The 17,331-nt window shown below is 51.2% G+C and overlaps 6 protein-coding genes across 6 annotated transcripts; 5 read left to right on the forward strand and 1 right to left on the reverse strand.

Moving 5' to 3' along the window:
* Window positions 1-1,665: 1,665 nt before the first annotated feature.
* PFICI_10446 (uncharacterized protein) lies at window positions 1,666-5,517 on the forward strand (the record flags this gene model as incomplete). Its single annotated transcript, XM_007839027.1, has 6 exons — window positions 1,666-1,990; window positions 2,124-2,140; window positions 2,195-2,292; window positions 2,354-2,402; window positions 2,452-5,320; window positions 5,393-5,517. 6 exons carry the CDS (start codon window positions 1,666-1,668, stop codon window positions 5,515-5,517), a joined length of 3,483 nt encoding a protein of 1,160 aa, XP_007837218.1.
* Window positions 5,518-7,839: 2,322 nt separating this feature from the next.
* On the forward strand, window positions 7,840-8,664 carry PFICI_10447 (uncharacterized protein; the record flags this gene model as incomplete). Its single annotated transcript, XM_007839028.1, has 1 exon — window positions 7,840-8,664. The coding sequence occupies one exon, from the start codon at window positions 7,840-7,842 to the stop codon at window positions 8,662-8,664; it is 825 nt and encodes a 274-aa protein (XP_007837219.1).
* A 2,450-nt stretch (window positions 8,665-11,114) lies between these two features.
* PFICI_10448 (Pectin lyase A) lies at window positions 11,115-12,376 on the forward strand (the record flags this gene model as incomplete). The annotated part of the gene is made up of 3 exons (XM_007839029.1): window positions 11,115-11,622; window positions 11,686-11,747; window positions 11,801-12,376. 3 exons carry the CDS (start codon window positions 11,115-11,117, stop codon window positions 12,374-12,376), a joined length of 1,146 nt encoding a protein of 381 aa, XP_007837220.1.
* A 387-nt stretch (window positions 12,377-12,763) lies between these two features.
* Window positions 12,764-13,963, reverse strand: PFICI_10449 (uncharacterized protein; the record flags this gene model as incomplete). The annotated part of the gene is made up of 4 exons (XM_007839030.1): window positions 12,764-12,810; window positions 12,882-13,449; window positions 13,507-13,758; window positions 13,811-13,963. The coding sequence occupies 4 exons, from the start codon at window positions 13,961-13,963 to the stop codon at window positions 12,764-12,766; spliced, it is 1,020 nt and encodes a 339-aa protein (XP_007837221.1).
* A 1,710-nt stretch (window positions 13,964-15,673) lies between these two features.
* Window positions 15,674-15,943, forward strand: PFICI_10450 (uncharacterized protein; the record flags this gene model as incomplete). The annotated part of the gene is made up of 1 exon (XM_007839031.1): window positions 15,674-15,943. One exon carries the CDS (start codon window positions 15,674-15,676, stop codon window positions 15,941-15,943), a length of 270 nt encoding a protein of 89 aa, XP_007837222.1.
* A 676-nt stretch (window positions 15,944-16,619) lies between these two features.
* On the forward strand, window positions 16,620-17,288 carry PFICI_10451 (uncharacterized protein; the record flags this gene model as incomplete). Its single annotated transcript, XM_007839032.1, has 1 exon — window positions 16,620-17,288. One exon carries the CDS (start codon window positions 16,620-16,622, stop codon window positions 17,286-17,288), a length of 669 nt encoding a protein of 222 aa, XP_007837223.1.
* Between the last annotated feature and the right edge of the window lie 43 nt (window positions 17,289-17,331).

Below are 17,331 nucleotides of genomic sequence, written 5' to 3' on the forward strand. Positions count from 1 at the left end.
ATGTCGGCTTTTTGACATGATTCCCAGAGACAGAAATGTTGTCGCGCTTGACGGCCAGGGTTTAATACATGATGGTATTTTCAGCTGGCTTTTATTCCGTCTGATGGGTAAAAGTGGGCTTGTGAGGGGACCTGCCTGCATGCTGCTAATGCCATCGTGGCGCGACGGCAAAAATGGCGGGCGGATAGCAACAGGCAGGTCCTCCAGGCGAATATTTTGGTTCATTACTAATTCGGCGACCATCATTGTTCTGAGCGTGCCAGGTGACAGCTCAAAGTCTTCGTATTTCCATTTTGGGACACATGTCTGATGAAGAGTGTCCCCGAATGGAGAGCGGCTCTTCAAAACACTTTTGGGTCACGTCTCATCCTCCTCTCAAATAGGGTCAAGGAACGCAACTGAGTGAGTGGGGAGCTTGATCAAAAGACTAATAGCCCTGGCTCGCATGGCTGTCACGTACGCAATACTGCCCAGGTGGCGGCCCCTTCCACCAAGATGCAAGGATAATGCGACAGGATGGCAGCCTTATCCTGCGTCTGGACTCTGCCACTTCAAGATGACATTGGAAACTCGCGCGCTCGAGGTAGCTGAAAGCAGTGGGTTAAATTGCGCAAGACATCGATAGTTCTGTTACGGAGCTGCTATTGGCGTTGCTCAACCTAGATGAATCCATAGAGATCTGTAGCCACTTTCCTTGATTCGTCACTGGGTTCACTGAAATTTCAATCCTCACAGAGGATACTGGCTCAGAGCAGCTGTAAGGCAGTGGATGCCCACTGCGCAACCCCACGATAGTTTTGATCAAAGCTCCCCGTTCCTCCGCAATGCACTGCACTGCAATTTTAACCCTCACAAAGGGAACTGTACTGGCTCGGGGTAGCTGAAAGCAGTAGGTTGAGTCGGCGCAAGACATGACGATACTGTGCACCAAACGAAGGTTCCCCTACGCATGGCCCCAATAGCTGAGAGATGCAACCCCCCAGCCAATCACCACACCTACTTCCAGCAATCCCCTGTCCATAGCTCACTCAGCCCGCCGCATATGTACAGTATCAGAAGGTTTAGTTCTTGCTAGGGGGTGGGCGGCACATGCTGCTGCTTGGCCTTCTTGGGAGGCATCACTCAGCCTCAGTGTGACTCTGCGAAAGGTAGGGATAGGCCAAGGCAAGACGAGGCAGACAGTCCAAGAGGTAGGATTGGGGGTCATCTCATAAGGAATCAGGTGGATGGATTGGAAAGAGAGAAAGGTGATAGGCAGGCAATAAAATGAGGAAACCGATCATCACCGAAAAGCACGAGAGGGCTGAAAGTTCCCAGGCAACCTTGGCGACCCACAAACCCAACTCACCCTAGCTCGCTCGCTTGCATCAAGGTATAATAACCTTGCCTGGATCGCTGGCCGCCCTCTAGAAACTAGAGTGTAATTTTGTCTCAAACGTAAACCTTTCACATGCTGCTGAGGATCATATTCTTTGCGGCATAAGTGTGTCTACCAGTAAGTGACTTCATTAATCACGCCAGCTGCTGCTACATCTAGCTTTAATTCTATCTGTGATTCCTTATCTCTATGCACACTCGGCCCATAGAAATATAGACAGACATAAGCAGAACAAAGACCTTTCAACCTAGCGTACATCTGCGTATTCAACCACGATACTAACCAATATGCCTTCAAAAGTGGTCAACGGAGCAAACGGAACTCACGAGCCCCCGAGGCCACCACTGCCATCTGAGCTCGAGAAATGGCGCCAGAAGCTCCGCTCACAGTTTGAAAATGCAACCAATATACTCAAGGCCATCCGTCAGCCCTTGCCAGATCAAACCGATGGCGGCAGACCACTGGACCCCAAGGAGGAAGCTCACTGGGTGAAGAAGCTTGAGAGCGACCTGGGCGACTTGGGTCATTTGGGAATCACCGATGTCAAGACCTTGGTTGAGATGAGTGTCAAGATAAAGGAAGGTGACATGATTGATGACAGAAAGTACCTGAGTAAGTCTGTTTTTTGCTCCATTTTATACCCAATCGGGCCTGTTCGATGGCCTCACAGGGGCGACCGTCGTACACAAGACGTGATTGTGTCCCATGTTATTGGATTAATGGCTGATACTTCTCAATGCTGTAGTGGAAGGACTCGTCAAGGTGAGAACTAACAATCCCACCCGCTATGATATACATGTGTTTAATTCCTTCTAGGCCGCTTCTCAGTTACCTCAAGGATCCATGACGGGGGAAACCATTACTAGTAACTTTTTGACCACGCTTTGGAATGACCTACAACACCCACCTCAATCGTGAGTGTATTTCCGTGGCTTTCATAAGCGGCTTCAGAGAATGCGAGACTGACTTTGCCAGAATGCTCGGTGATGAATGGGCGTATCGCTCAGCTGATGGTTCTAGAAATGTGCGGCTCCTAGCACCCATACACTTCCCCGCAACTGACTGTCCTACAGAGCCTGACAAATCCTCACCTCGGACGAGCTGGAATGCCCTATGCGCGAACTGTGAAGCCCGAGACCGTTCAGCCCGCAGTCCTCCCTGAGCCAGGCCAGATTTTCGACAGCATTTTTGCCAGAAAGGATGAGAATCGGGAGCCTCATCCCAACCGAATCTCTTCAGTGCTTTTCTATCTTGGATCCATCATCATTCATGATCTGTTCAGGACCGACCATGACGACTACCAGGTTTCCCAGACCTCATCCTACCTAGACCTTTCTCCGCTGTACGGCGCCAATGCAGTTGAGCAAAAGACCATGAGAACATACGAGAATGGCAAAATTCACCCTGATTGTTTTGCGGACAAGCGAGTACTTGGTTTTCCTCCAGGAGTCTCTGTGCTATTGATCATGTTCAACCGCTTCCACAACGACGTTGTAAAGAACCTGGCCGAAATCAACGAAGGAGGGAGGTTCACTCCTCCCATCAGGGGTGACCCCAAATACGCGAGATACGCAGATGCCCAATACCAAAAGCCAGAGAACAAGCACAAGATACGTACCTACGAACTCGACCTGCAGAAGCGTGATGAGGATCTTTTCCAGACCGGGCGTTTGGTCACTTGTGGCCTCTACGTCAACTGCATCCTCCTTGACTATGTTCGCACGATTCTCAACCTCAACCGCACCGACAGCAAGTGGCAGTTGAATCCTCGCATGGAAATCAAAGGAACTCCACTGGCTACTGGAAATCAAGTTTCGGCCGAGTTCAACCTCGTCTACAGGTGGCACGCTGCCATCTCGGCCAGGGATGAGAAGTGGACGAATGAAAAGATGCGAGAGCTCTTCCCCAACTGCGATGACTTTAGCAGAATCACTGGCTTGCAGATGGTCAAGAAGCTTCACGAGTGGGAACAAAAGCTGAGCGCCGACCCCTTGAAGTGGCCGATTGCTGATGGCCTTGCTCGCAACCAAGAAACGAACAAGTTTAGCGATGATGACTTGGTCAAGATTATTACGGAAAGCATAGATGACCCGGCCAACTCATTTGGCGCAAACCGCGTACCAGTCGTCATGAGGGCCATTGAGATCCTCGGTATCCAACAAGCCCGAGCTTGGAATCTTGGCACTCTGAACGAATTTCGAAAACACTTCCAGCTAGAACCTCACCGAGAGTTCACCGACATCAACCCCAATCCCGAAGTTGCAGATCAGTTGCGACATCTGTATGGACATCCTGATCTCGTAGAGATGTATCCTGGCCTCATGGCCGAGGACGCCAAGGTGCCAAAGTTGCCCGGATCTGGACTTTGCCCGTCCTATACCGTGTCTCGAGCCGTGCTGTCGGATGCCGTGGCGCTTGTGCGAGGCGATCGTTTCTACACAGTTGACTACCACCCCAAGAAGCTCACCAATTGGGGTTATCAGGCTGCAAGCTCTGATCTGAACATTGACAATGGCTGTGTATTCTACAAGTTGTTCACAAGGGCGTTCCCGGACCATTTCAAGTCGGACTCGGTCTACGCACACTATCCTCTTACTGTCCCCAAGTACATGAAGATTGCCCTCCAGGACCTCGGCAAAGAGGCAAACTACAGCTACGACAAGCCGCACTATCACGCGCCCGCGAAAATGGCATTCTCGTATGCTGCAGCCGATACCATTCTCGAGGAAGGCAATGCTGACTTCAAGTTGAACTGGGGCAACGAAGGGCAGTTCCTCATGAGGACGCCAGAGTCACCCATGAATGGGAATTCGAGCGACTTGCTGAGGAATGGAAACAACACAGCCGACTGGGAGGCCGAGGTTGGTAGATTTTATGAAAAGGCCACCACAGATCTCCTCAAGGAAAAGTCATACAAGATTGCCGGCAAGAACCAGGTCGACATTATCCACGACGTGTGCAACCTGGTCCACGTCCGATTCTGTGCCGAGATGTTCATGATGCCGCTCAAGGGCAGAGATATTCCTGGTATCTTTGACGACTATCAGCTGTACATGGTTCTCACAAGCTTTTATGCCTCAAACTTCATCGACCTGGATCCGACGGCGGCATTCGCACTGAGCCAAAAGTCTCACCAGGCGACACAGCTACTCGGTCAGCTCCTGGGCGCTAGGGTGACGGAAACCAAGCTCGGAGGCTACATCACCAGCCTTACCCAGCTGATATGGCCAAGAGACACGACCCTGCAAAAGTATGGCAACTCCATGATCCAGACGCTCCTGTCCGAGAGCAAAATGACTGTCCATTCCCTTGTGTGGGATCACATCATGGTCGCTGCCAGCAGCATAGTCTCTAGCCAATGCCAGGTATTTGGGGAGACGCTCGAGTACTTTTTGACCGGAGAGGGCAACAAGTATCTACCCGAGCTTCGTCGCCTCTCCAAGTCCGACGCACCAGAAGATTTCGATACGCTGATGCACTACATGCTCGAAGGCTCCCGGCTGCGAGGCGAGACGAGCGTCTCCCGCTACGCCGCGCGAGACCTGACCATTCGCGACAAGAACAGCAGTCTAGAGCTCCGAGCCGGAGGCCGGGTCACGGTCAACCTGCGCGCCGCGTCGCACGACCCGGCGAGATTTTCCAACCCCCAGGAGCTCGACCTCAAGCGCGACGTGGAGGCGTACATTCACCTGGGCTGGGAGACGGACCAGTGTCTGGGCTTACCCATGGTCCGCACCTCGCTCACGTCCATGCTGAAAGCCATTTGCCGTCTCGACGGACTCGAGGCCATCCGCGGCCCGCAGGGCGTGCTGCAAAAGCGTGTTCGGCCGTTTGCTCCGGGCATTAAACCGCCCGGCAACGACAAGGTCTGGAGGGACGAGGACATTTATTATCATCAGTACATGAACGAGATGCTCGACTCGTATCTACCTTTTCCAGTTTGTGAGTTTTTCTCCATCTTCCATTCACTGATTCGTATGCTAACCAATGTTTTTTTTTTTTTTTCCTCTATAGCACTCAAGATTACATGGGTTGACGAGAAGCCAAGACCGATCGCGACAAACAGAAACGGAGGTGGACATGGGAACGGGCATGCAAACGGGCATGCAAATGGGTATGGGAATGGACGTGCTAATTAGATCTCACTGAGAACCTAGATAGATTTCACGTGTTTAATGTATAAACAAATTGTTATTATCTCCGTCACCAACCGACCCCCAAAGTTGTCAATATGAAGGCTCCATCTCTCAAAAGAGATCAGCGCGGAAAATTTACTGCCGGAGCATATATACTTATTGCGACGTCGTTGGGACTTTTTTATCATCATACGTGCCGAAGCATCTCTCGGCTATGTGGCTTGGATGATGATGTCTATATTGATAAACTTTCGATGATGACAAGAGAGTTTGCTAGGTTCCAGAGCCTCGGATCACTCAGCTCACAGTCTTGTGCGAATTCACCTGCCGAGTCTTATGACAGAGTTGGACTGAGGTACACTATTTCCCAAAATCTTGGGCCCCATGATTGAACGCCGTGCTGTCAATTGTAAAAATCCAAAGCAGTTATGGAGTGAACACCTTTTCTACCTCTAGTCTTCTAGGTCTTGGCGGCCCGAGTGGCCCTTCCCACAAGGGGAATCTCTTGATCAGATTCTTTTTGTGCAAAGGGTCTAGAACCCGACCTTTCCGAGCCAAGAATAAAGACTGACTTTACCCCTCCTGATCCGGTCATCGGCCCTGTCACAATGTACTGTTATGTGTTGTGCTTTGAGTCTTGGAGCCTATGAGGGGCAACGAATAAACTGGATAAACTGGATTACCCAAGCGCTGATGGCAGGACTTGTGTGTGTTTTAAGAAAGAAAGAAAAAATTCGTTTCCGGGACGGTGTCTTGGGATTCTGCACCTCGAAAGTCTAAATCCGGATCTTCTCCACCAACCGTGGCCAGTAACAACGTGGAAAAGCACCGCTCCTGGCCTAGCAACTTGGCAGTGGTACGTAGGCGTGTCTTAGCAGGCAGCAGTTGAAAACATGCCGCCCGGCAAACAGCCATTGTACACGTACTGAGCGGTTATTCTGAGAAGATCCCGGACGAGCTGAAGAAATCCGCAGTTGACGACAAATCCTCTGCTCGGCATTCGTTGCTCAAAAGGAATTGTGGGTGATGATACGCAAGCCAAGCTTCTGTAAGGCGCAGATCGTCGGGGTCTCGAAGCGTCTGCGGAGCCCTGGGCAATGGGTTGCCAACGACCGAGAACCGATACCCGCTAATTTGGGTCATGATCCCTCTCGCACATCGCCGCATATAGTCTTTCTAGAATAGAAGACATATTTCTTCTTTTGCTATGAAAGTGGTGCAGAACCTGCATTGATTGAAGTATAGAAGAATGTTGCTCGATTCATGTCCTCGATGTGAATATTCTTCCTCTCTAGCATGGAACATTCTCTCCTAGAACCAAGGTCCAAAAGTGTGGCCGCGGGACGCGACGGTTGAGAAATTTTCAAACTAACCAACGGCGATTTGCCGCGTTCCTGGACTAAAACCGCACCATCCGTTTGGTCCGGCGTGGTGACCCAGGTCTTGGCCCAGCTCAGCAAGCTCCCGCGTGGCCGGCTCACGTCACTACGGCCGGGATAGGGGGCGGCTGAGCTTGGCACTGGGGGAAAACCAGCGACGCTACTGCAGGACCGTGAGTTGCGTGCAGCTTCTGCTGTTCCTGTGTGTGTGTAGGGCGGGACGATTACCGGGCGAGTGGGAGGAAGTGATCCGCAGCCAGGATCTGTTGTGGAGGAACGATTTGGTAACTGGAAACAAAATCTGAGTATCCGATGCCTCCGACCTGCAGCAGACATCGGACCTTCTAACGAGCAGCAAGCCAAGTTACCGAAGCCACGTTTGGCAATGCCTCGAAGCCCTACTGCGTAATCTTTACCACATTGTTACATGGCGCCTGGCATCTGAGGAACAAAAAAGACTAGAGATCCATACTAATGGGACCTGGACTTGTGGTGGCGCGGGGGGCCGCGAATATTCGAGTCAGCACACGGAGGAAACTCGACTGATTGGTGCATACTATTCCCAGGGGTAGCGGATTGCTCCATTGCTACCCATTCTATACTGTTCAAAGTAGACATGAGACTGTTAACGTTGCTAGACTGACGCGGAATTTTGGATGGTGCTATGTAATCATGAGTCGTTCTGAGAGTTCTGGCCAACCAACCCCATCATCTCCCATGTTTGTATGAGATGTATATAGACCAGTGCCTTCCCCCTCCATAATGGAATTGGTTGTTGATCCTCAAGTTGCACTTTGACAGTCCTTCCTTCATCTGTCACCTACATTCATTACTTTGTATTTGCCTCGTGGCAATACACTGCATTCATTACCATCACAGCTACCTTCTTTTATAGCTAGCCTATACCAACATCAGGATGTTGTTCTCAGTTTCTACCGTAGCCATGATGGCGCTGACCGCCTCAGCCATTCCCTTCCAGCCGGCTGGTTCCCTTGTACGCAAAGAGTTTCCCTCCTTGAACGAGACAGGCCCCGGCAACTCAACTGGTATCAACGGAACACACCACAATGGAACACACCACGGCACCCACCAAAGCAACGCAGCAAAGCGCTCCGTCTCTCCTTTCTGGAAGAACCACAGCATGGAGAAGAGGACGGATTGTGTCAGCACCCCTTCATCAAGCACCAGTGACACGGACGATGGAGGAAGGGGCATCACCATTACAAACTCGGACAGCGAGAGCCGGGGATACTATGTGTATGCCAACGGCTGCGACACTGTCCCCTACCGGTACCTGTGGATCGACGCCGGTGACTCGGCCTTTATCACCCTGCCCGAGGCCTTCCAGGGCCGCATCACCCGCGGCACCGACGAGTACAACCTCGCGGGCTGCACCTCGGATGAGTGGCTCGGCACCTGGTTCGAGATTGGCTACGACAGCGACGGCACAGGCTGGGCCGACGTGAGTCTGATCCGGGGCTGCGACGGCGCCATCACCATTGACAGCGGCGACGGCACGGGGGCCTCGACGGGCTTCAGCGAGTGGATCCTCGACGGCGCCCCCGACTCGGCCTACGCCACCAAGCCCAGCGGCGCCTCGGTGCTCGCGGCCAGCGAGGGCCTCGACGGCGTCCTCAACACCGTCGTCCGCGACTGGTACATTTCCGAGCTAGGCACCACCCAGGCCTACGTCGACGACTACCACGGCAACCCCGTCATCACCTCGAGCAACGGCCGCTTCAATACCACTTGGCTCGAGGGACGACCTTAACGAATTTGACCAAAAGAAATGAAATGAGAATCAGCAGGATATAGAATGGGAAAATAAATAAAATTACATGTTGACTGACACTTGTCCAACGAAGCATGTATCTTGTTGCTGTTCTGTTCCCATTGTCATGAATGCGTGAAAACAAGTGTGGTATGATGATAGCTCCTCAAGACATGGAATTCGTCGTGTTGATGAAATGGAAAGAGATTAGCAAAGTATCTGTCTCGACGCATCTTGGTATTTGAGATCGAGCTCAACATAGATGATGTCTAAACTCTGGCAAAGTGATGCTTAGCCCTATAGTAAGCCACCTGGCCTGGCTAATCAAATGCGGTAAGGTGTCGCGAGGCCCCTTTCTGCGCCATACTGCAGAGGCGTGTTTCGACGCTGGGATATTCTCGAAATAAATTGAATATGATGAGGCTTGCGTATGCAGCTCCCAACTCAATTCAATTGAAAACATTGTTGTGAATAATGGAACACCTGGCTTTGAGTGTCATTTGGTGTAAACTTACACCGGTATGCCAGGCGAACAATCTACCGGTCAAGTAGTATAAGCTGCAAATAGGTACGAACTATAGCGGGGAAACGGGCAATCCTCGCAAAGCATGGACGTTGAAAACAACAAGCCGTTGGGTGCAAAAAGGAGACTGAGATATGGGGATTCGCACTCACCTGAAGAACAAAGCGTATTCAGTATAATGACCGCAAAATGTCAAAGTGTAAAATGTGTATGTCTTGTCGAAATGTTGGCTAGCCGCTTTACTCGGGACCCCATATGCGCACTACCGGTAGTGCTGTCCAAGCACTTTTAGCGGTCAATATATCTCCTAATGCCGCCGGCACTAGGATTCCTTACCTCATGTTGATTCTTCAGTTCCAACGTTGAAGCACTGCCGTACTCTGGAAAAGGCTCGGCAGTACTTGGAACTGGCGGACTTCTCTTCGGACGAGCAATCGGATTACCGGCAATCTCGGCTCGGTCCATCAAGTCGTCTCCTTCTGGGGTTTCCCACCGTATGTTGCTTATTCTGTGCAACTGCAACGATGATCGCAGTCACGACTTGGTCCCCTTGCCCGAGATTGACTGATGACAAGTCAAATAGACATCCGTTGTCACCTTTTACCTAATACCCGCATATGTTGACTTTGACAACTAAGTGATCCAATTTATTTGGTTATGCGCGCAAAAAGAGCAGAGGATCCCTTAGTCTCTCCACATGTGCCTTGAGTGAGAATCTCAACACCAAGAAAAAGGTCGCTTTCATGACCAGGGGTAAATGTACGCAATGTCATCCCATCGTTCGAATATACAAAAGGCTGAGCGCAAATGCAAATGTACATCCGAAAGGCATGAAGGCGCAGCCTCTTGTTTAGTCAATACCCCGAACAACTCGTATTGCTTGGTCTCGTCTCGAAACAATGTGTTGTTCAGGTAGAACGCACCGCATAGGCACGCCTATGGGTATTATGGATTCGGTTCACCCCGGGCGGCAGGGAGGCCGGTAGTGCCAGCGCCAAGAGAGCGTGCGTAATAAGCCGCCGTTGCAGGCGTAGTAGTATCGACCCCAGATTTATTTTTGTCAGACCCGGTATCCTCTGGACGTACATCGTAGCAGGTAATTATCACTTGACATGCCGAGGCCAAAATGGACAAACGAAGCGCCTTCTATGGACGGCCTCTTTGGATACTTTTCTCCAAGCGAGCTCACTTCCCTGAACATGTTCTCCAATACGGCCCCTTGCGCTCATTGAAAGACTGTCGATCACTCGAAACTTCAGACGACGGGAACCGCCAGCGCGTTTATCTGCTAACCTTAATCCTGGCGAGTAGCTCTTGGCACAGGGGCACTGCGTGGTTCTGCTAGATTGAAAGTGGAACCAGGAACATGGAGCCGCATCTGTTAGCGCAAGGGATATAGAACTTACGACGTGACGCGTACGTATAATTTAGGATCTGGAGAGTATCAGATATATTGCTCACCTAATTGTCAACTTTGGTCATGAACATGGAATGCGTTTTTTTGGCAATAGTCCTGTGAGCAGCCCCTCTCATCACTTCAGACTTGACTGCCAGAACCTGGTCCGCAGACCACCGAAAAACTAGAACATTGTGGATATTGAGGCACTAAACCATACAATGGAGTCCCTGATTTCCGAATCGGAATAGTCGTGTGTTTTTGATATCCCAAATTGATTAACAACTACGTCAGGGTGTGATTGCTCGTTACCGACAAAAGACATGGAGCCAAACATTCCAGAAGGCTTATAAGTAATGATCAGCCTCGATCATGGTGAAGGAAAATGTTTCTACAGTAGTTGTCTATCATTCTTTCATTACTTCCTAGTCATTCTTTTCAAGGCGCCGCTGCGGGATCCAGCGATTACATTTCAGTCGTACTATTCTCTTTTCTACGAGTAAACCTCTTCCAACAAATCCCGGCGTCAAAATGGTTACTGCCGCTCTTTTCAAGCTGGCGGCCCTTGCTGGCCTTGCCCAAGCAGCCACCGTCAGCGTGTCTGGCACTGCTGAGGGTTTTGCTTCCTCCGTTACTGGTGGTGGATCTGCCACTGCCGTCTACCCCGACACCACTGACGAGCTGATCTCGTACTTGGGAGACGACGAGGCCCGAGTCATTGTCCTGACCAAGACCTTCGACTTTACCGGCACCGAGGGTACCACGACTTCCACTGGTTGCGCTCCCTGGGGTACTGCCTCTGGCTGCCAGACCGCCATCAACCAGGACGATTGGTGCACCAACTACCAGCCCGACGCCCCCTCGGTCTCCGTGACTTATGACAATGCCGGTATTGAGGGTATTACCGTCGGTTCCGACAAGACCCTCATCGGTGAGGGTACTTCGGGTGTCATTGAGGGCAAGGGTCTGAGAATTGCCAACGGTGCCAGCAACGTCATCATCCAGAACATCAAGATCACCAACTTGAACCCTCAATACGGTGAGCAACTCAGCACAACAGTTTCAACTTCATGAGTTTACCATTGCTAACAATTGTTCCTAGTCTGGGGAGGTGATGCTATCACTCTGAATGACTGTGACCTTGTCTGGATTGACCACGTTACCGTGAGTATACTCAATTCTTTTGCATTCCATGGCAGTGCCTAATGTAGCAACAGACTTCTCAAATCGGCCGTGAGCACATTGTCCTCGGTACCGAGGCGAGTGGCCGCGTTTCCATCACCAACTGCGAGATTGACGGCAACGTCGACTACTCTGCCACTTGCGACGGCTACCACTACTGGGCTCTGTACTTTGACGGATCCGCCGACTACGTCACCTTCAAGAACAACTACATCCACCACGTCTCGGGCCGCGCCCCCAAGGTCGCCGGCAGCACCCTCCTGCACGCCGTCAACAACCTCTTCTCCGACTTTGACTCGGCCGGCCACGGCTTCGAGATCGCCTCGGGCGCCTACGTCCTGGCCGAGGGCAACGTCTTCTCCGACGTCGACGTCCCCGAGGAGAGCGGCGACGATGGTGCCCTGTACTCTGCCGATTCGTCCAGCCTGGCCTCGTCTTGCTCGTCCTCCATTGGCCGCGCCTGTATCGCCAACAGCTACAGCAACTCTGGCTCCCTCAGCGGCAGCGACTCCAGCGTCCTGTCCAAGTTCAGCAGCTACACCCTGGCCGATGCCGATGACACTAGCAGCGTCTCCAGCCTGTCCTCCTCGGCTGGTTACGGTACCCTGTAAATGGCTGCCTCTACGTCGCTATTGCTTTGCAGCTCGTAATTCTCTCAGGGAGCTCCTACAGCTCTGCCTACAGGCGAGCTTGGTGTTTGTTAACATTCGAAAGGGCCTGTCATTATTGACTTGGAGAGGTCTGCTTGTATATATTTAGTGCGTCATTTGAAAGAGCGCCGTTCTATTTAGATTCAATTGTATATTTGATCCGGCATTAAACGCATGCGATCCCTGGGCAATTCATACGCGCTGAGTGTAATCCGATTTATTGAACGATAGAGCCAATGCAAATTCACTGTCCTCATAGACCTATCAACGTCTATGGTCCTCATAAGCCATGATTCATTCAGATACCTAGTCCTCGAGACTACCCGATGTGCCATTCCCCCGACAATCTCATGGACCATACTGAACTTCGTGTCCTCCGGGAAGACTTGTCAGCCCTACAAGGTGGCGTTAGCTTGACAATTCCTCAGAATCGATTACAAGGTGGTGAAGAAAGGGAATAACCTACATCCATCGACATCCTCATTCACAACACGCTGCTTGGTGCACTGGTTCATTGCAGCAGAGGACTGGGTAGTAGCCTTGGCCGCGGGGCAGTTGACGACGCAAGCGGTATCCATGAGGCGCTGCAGAGCATCCCCCTTCCACCCAAAGACATAGTCGGCATGGTTGGCGTAGCCAGTGGCATCACCAAAGGACCAGACAAAGGGTTGGCTGCCGTCCTCGGGCCAGTCGGCCTTGTTATTGAACTGCTTCGTATCCCAGACGACCTCGAAGAGGACCTGGGCGGTGCGCACGGGGTGCGTGGCCGGGCAAGGGCCGCCGCTCTCAAAGGTGCCGTTCTCCGGGTACGCCATGTGGGCCATGTGGTCCGGGGAGTCGAGGTTGACGCCGTCCCAGCACGTCGGGAACCGGGCATTGACCATGATGCCGGCCGGGCACGGCGTCGTTGGGAACGCGAGCGTCTCGGGCTCCCGTGTTCCCTCGTTCTGCATGCATGTGTAGGTCAGCTGTCGGAATTTGGATACTTCGGCCTTGGTGCGCGCGTTGACGTCGCCAATGAACATGCGGAAACCCTATAATTGCATGGTTAGAACGTCGATCCCTATCTCATGGTAAGATCATCAGCTTACCGGCTTGAAAGCTGTGACTTTGGACTTTTGCTGAGTATCATACAGGGCATCTTGCATGTAATACACAGTGATACCGCCTTGGCCTCCAGATATCTGCGAGGTCTGTGGGACGCGCTTAAAGGTGCCGTTCCTGGCGCGGAAATACAGAACGGCGGTCCAGTAGTTGGAAAAGTCTTCACTGAATGAGCATGTCGTGCAGGTTGACTCCCCAGGCATATCTTTCTTGGGATCCATGGTGGTGTTGAACGAGTTCTGCCGACAGAGTAAGCATTTCCAAGCGACGTCTGGACAGAGTTCTACGTACGCCGCCAACAATCTGATGAACATGCACCGACGGCGCCATTCCCGGGTTGACCAGGGGGTCAAGTCTTTCCACGACTAGCTGCGAGCATTGAAAGCGGATCAATGCATTACTGAGCGTGGCTAACGCCGTGCCCAAGAGAACTCCCCACTTCATCGTAGTGTGTCTTGATGAGTTGGACCCGTCTTTGAGAGGGTTGGAGGTCAAAATAAGGCTCGACGATCGATAGTCAAAGCGGAGCAATTTGGTCGTTGTGGAAATTAGAAACGCATGTGGGCAAAGGTTGAGCGGTGGATGAAATAATCACTGTACATTTACGTTGGCAAGTAGAGTTGGGCTAGAGAATAGTCTTCATCTCGACTATCGCATGTCAATGATGAGTTACACAAGCAAATGCCGAGCTTACTTATAGTGAACCTGATTTTAACCAATATTCTTAGCCTAATTAGTATATACATCTACACAACCTCTGTTGCGCAGCGCGGGATATGATTGGCCATAATGTGTGAGCCTGAGACCTGCCGAACGGTTTTCTCTGGTCAGTTATTCTAGAACCTCTTGGCGCCATCTGTTGCAGTCCAATGGTGATTCTCCATCGACGTGGAAAGCCGACGCCTAGGGCTCTTATGATCAAGCCTCGTCATGATAAGAAAGTGCCGGCCACCAACTCACTCAAACAGAGAATCATCAACACTGTATCAGTCGTATCTGCTCAATTTAGCCGAAGTCCAGACTTTGTGCTCGCAGGGTTATCACCAGACTTGCATCCAACGAGGCGAATCTGATTATAGTTCTGACCAGGAACCCTTTTTCTTTTTCTTTCCTAATTCAAAAATCATCCGCTTGCCACAAATCTTCTCATCCAGCAACTGCGACAACATCCAAGAGCCATATCAGCTCCGTCGCCACCACAAACTACGATGAAGAGTCCGATATTGTTTGCGATTTTCTTTGTTGGCAGCGCCTTGGCCGCCGATCTACCTTGCGACGTGGAGAGCGACTCGTGCAGGGCAGTCATCAATGGGAGCGCATGCTTCAACAAATTCATGGCCGGCGGCAATGGCAACAAGAACTCCATGTTGAGTTGTTTAACTGGCACAGAAGGATCAGCAACACCGCAGCAAAAGGTAAAGACACACCTGATGCATTGCTACAGATAAAGTATAGGCTGCTAATTGATGCAGATGTGTGCTTGTACTGGCTGTGTAGGCCCGTCTCTGTTGGCATGGATTCAGAAGAATAACCTATGTTGATTCCCACGAGACCGTCGAGACTTGTGGCAATTTTAAGGGTAACCGTGTACTAAAAGATCAATGTAAAGGGTCTTTGAAGACTGAAATGTTCGCATCTTGTCCTGACAGTTGTGTTATGTGTTTCCGTCATGACTGGTTATGGGGCTACATCTGTGAACGCAGAGAAAATATCACATAAGGCGAACTTGTAGGAACAGAAGGCCAGAGGGGAAAATACGAACCTAATTTTACATGCTTCACTTGGCAGACGACGAAAGTCGTATGACAGAAGCAAAACAAGTTTGTTTTCCTTCCCTTATGAATCATGCATAAGGTAAGCGGTGGATTGTGCAAGGTTTATACAGCCATTTATGGAAGGAATGGATATCCTCTGGCTCGCTTACAGGTTGGAATGGCCTATGACGTAGCCAACATGACCTTGCTTTGGCGGGGTCCAACCTTGATCCCTTCAGGCCTCCAGCGAGACAAAGCCAACAAGAGTCTACCCGTGACGATTATAAGACGCATCACTGGTCCCTAAAAGCCATCCATTTTGATTCCTTTAATTTCAGAAACCAAAAACCCATAATAAAACTCCATCAAACGTATAAATTCACCCACACCTCCCACGAAAATGCCTCTCGAGAACAACCAGAACCAAGGCGCAACTGGCGCCGCCAAATTCGTCACTAGCTCGCTCGGCAACGCAGCCGGAGGCATCACACGAACCGTCGGCAACGTGACTGGCGCTGCGGGCCGAGGCATCGGGGACACCATTACCGGAGCCACGGGCTCTGCCGGCAAGCCCGTTGGCGACGCCATCAGCTCGCTCGGCTCTGGCATCGAGGGAGGCGCCGGCAGCGTCGCCAAGGGTGTCGAGAATGCTGGACAGTGGAAGAAATAAAGCTTGGGGGCATTGACTGGGGAAACTATTCGGCCTGGCTTGCTGGAATGCAACCGCGAGACGATGCATTGAGGAAAGAAAAATTGTACGTTGGGGATAATGAGGGCTGTCAGGGTCGGGCTTGAATTGTGTTATTAAGACAAAGATGATACCAAGATTTAACATTCGAAATGCGCACAACGAAACTGCCAATTTATTTTTCGGAATCAAGAGATCGCTATACCTGACCAGTACCGCGTCCATTGCTTCTTCATGGGAAACATACCCCATACTGTTGTCCAGGCGCCATTGTATGCAAGTTGACTCTTGCGCTTGGTTTGTTCAATGCATTTTATCGGGCTATAATAATCCATATACATGAGCTGAATGCTCAAGGTCTCAGCTCTTCAATCCTCGGCTTATCTTGGTATGGTAAGTCACCATGTCAATAGCTCCGTCTGCGGGATCGGCCTATTTCTGCATCCTACGGCGGCTGCCGATGGGGCCGCTGGTCATATTGCCCCGGCGGGCTCCGGGACCGATATCGAAATAACGCTTCAGAATGCATCCCGAGTCAGCGCTTGCTATAGCTATTATAGTACTGTCAAATCCTCGATCCATTTCCATATGCTATGTGACAGGGCATCAATCACTGCGGTAAAGTCAAAGTACTCAAAAGCATCAATTTTTTTAAAAAATGACTTCCCCACCTCAAGATCCCCAGACTTTGCTGAGCGCATTACTGTCCACAATCGAGAAACAAATCGTGCCCTTGACAGCCAAGGGCGTCGCCTCTGGGAGCAAACTCTTTGGCGCCGCCATCCTGTCCAAGGCGAACCTGGCGCCCTTGACCGTGGCCACCAACAATGAGCGGGCGTCGCCGCTGCTGCACGGAGAGATCAATTGTATCCAGCAGTTCTTTAGCAGCCCCACCGTTGCCGACGGCACCTTGCCGCGGCCGGCCACAAAGGACTGCGTCTTTGTCACGACGCACGAGCCTTGCTCGCTCTGTCTGAGCGGCATCACCTGGTCCGGTTTCGATAACTTTTATTATCTCTTCACCTACGAGGACAGTCGGGATCTGTTTGCGATTCCGTACGACATTCAGATTCTCGAGGAGGTATTTCGGGTCAAGGCTGCGGGCGAGAGCGAAGAGGCCCTGACTAAACGGGAGCTGTATAATCGACAGAACAAGTTCTTTACAGCGAAGAGTTTTGCGGATCTCGTTGCCGAGATTGACAACGAGGACGAGAGGACAAAATGGGCAGCTGAGATTGCGAGGGTAAAGGGATTGTACAATGCACTGAGCCAAACATATCAGGAAGGGAAAAAGGAAGGTGTGGAGAGCGCCAGTGTGTGGAAGTGATCTATATTTCTGGTAGTCATTTCATGTTGCAGTACAACTGATG

Source organism: Pestalotiopsis fici, assembly GCF_000516985.1.
Source record: "Pestalotiopsis fici W106-1 unplaced genomic scaffold PFICI_Scf_7, whole genome shotgun sequence".
In the NCBI taxonomy this organism is placed as follows: Eukaryota; Fungi; Ascomycota; class Sordariomycetes; order Amphisphaeriales; family Sporocadaceae; genus Pestalotiopsis; species Pestalotiopsis fici.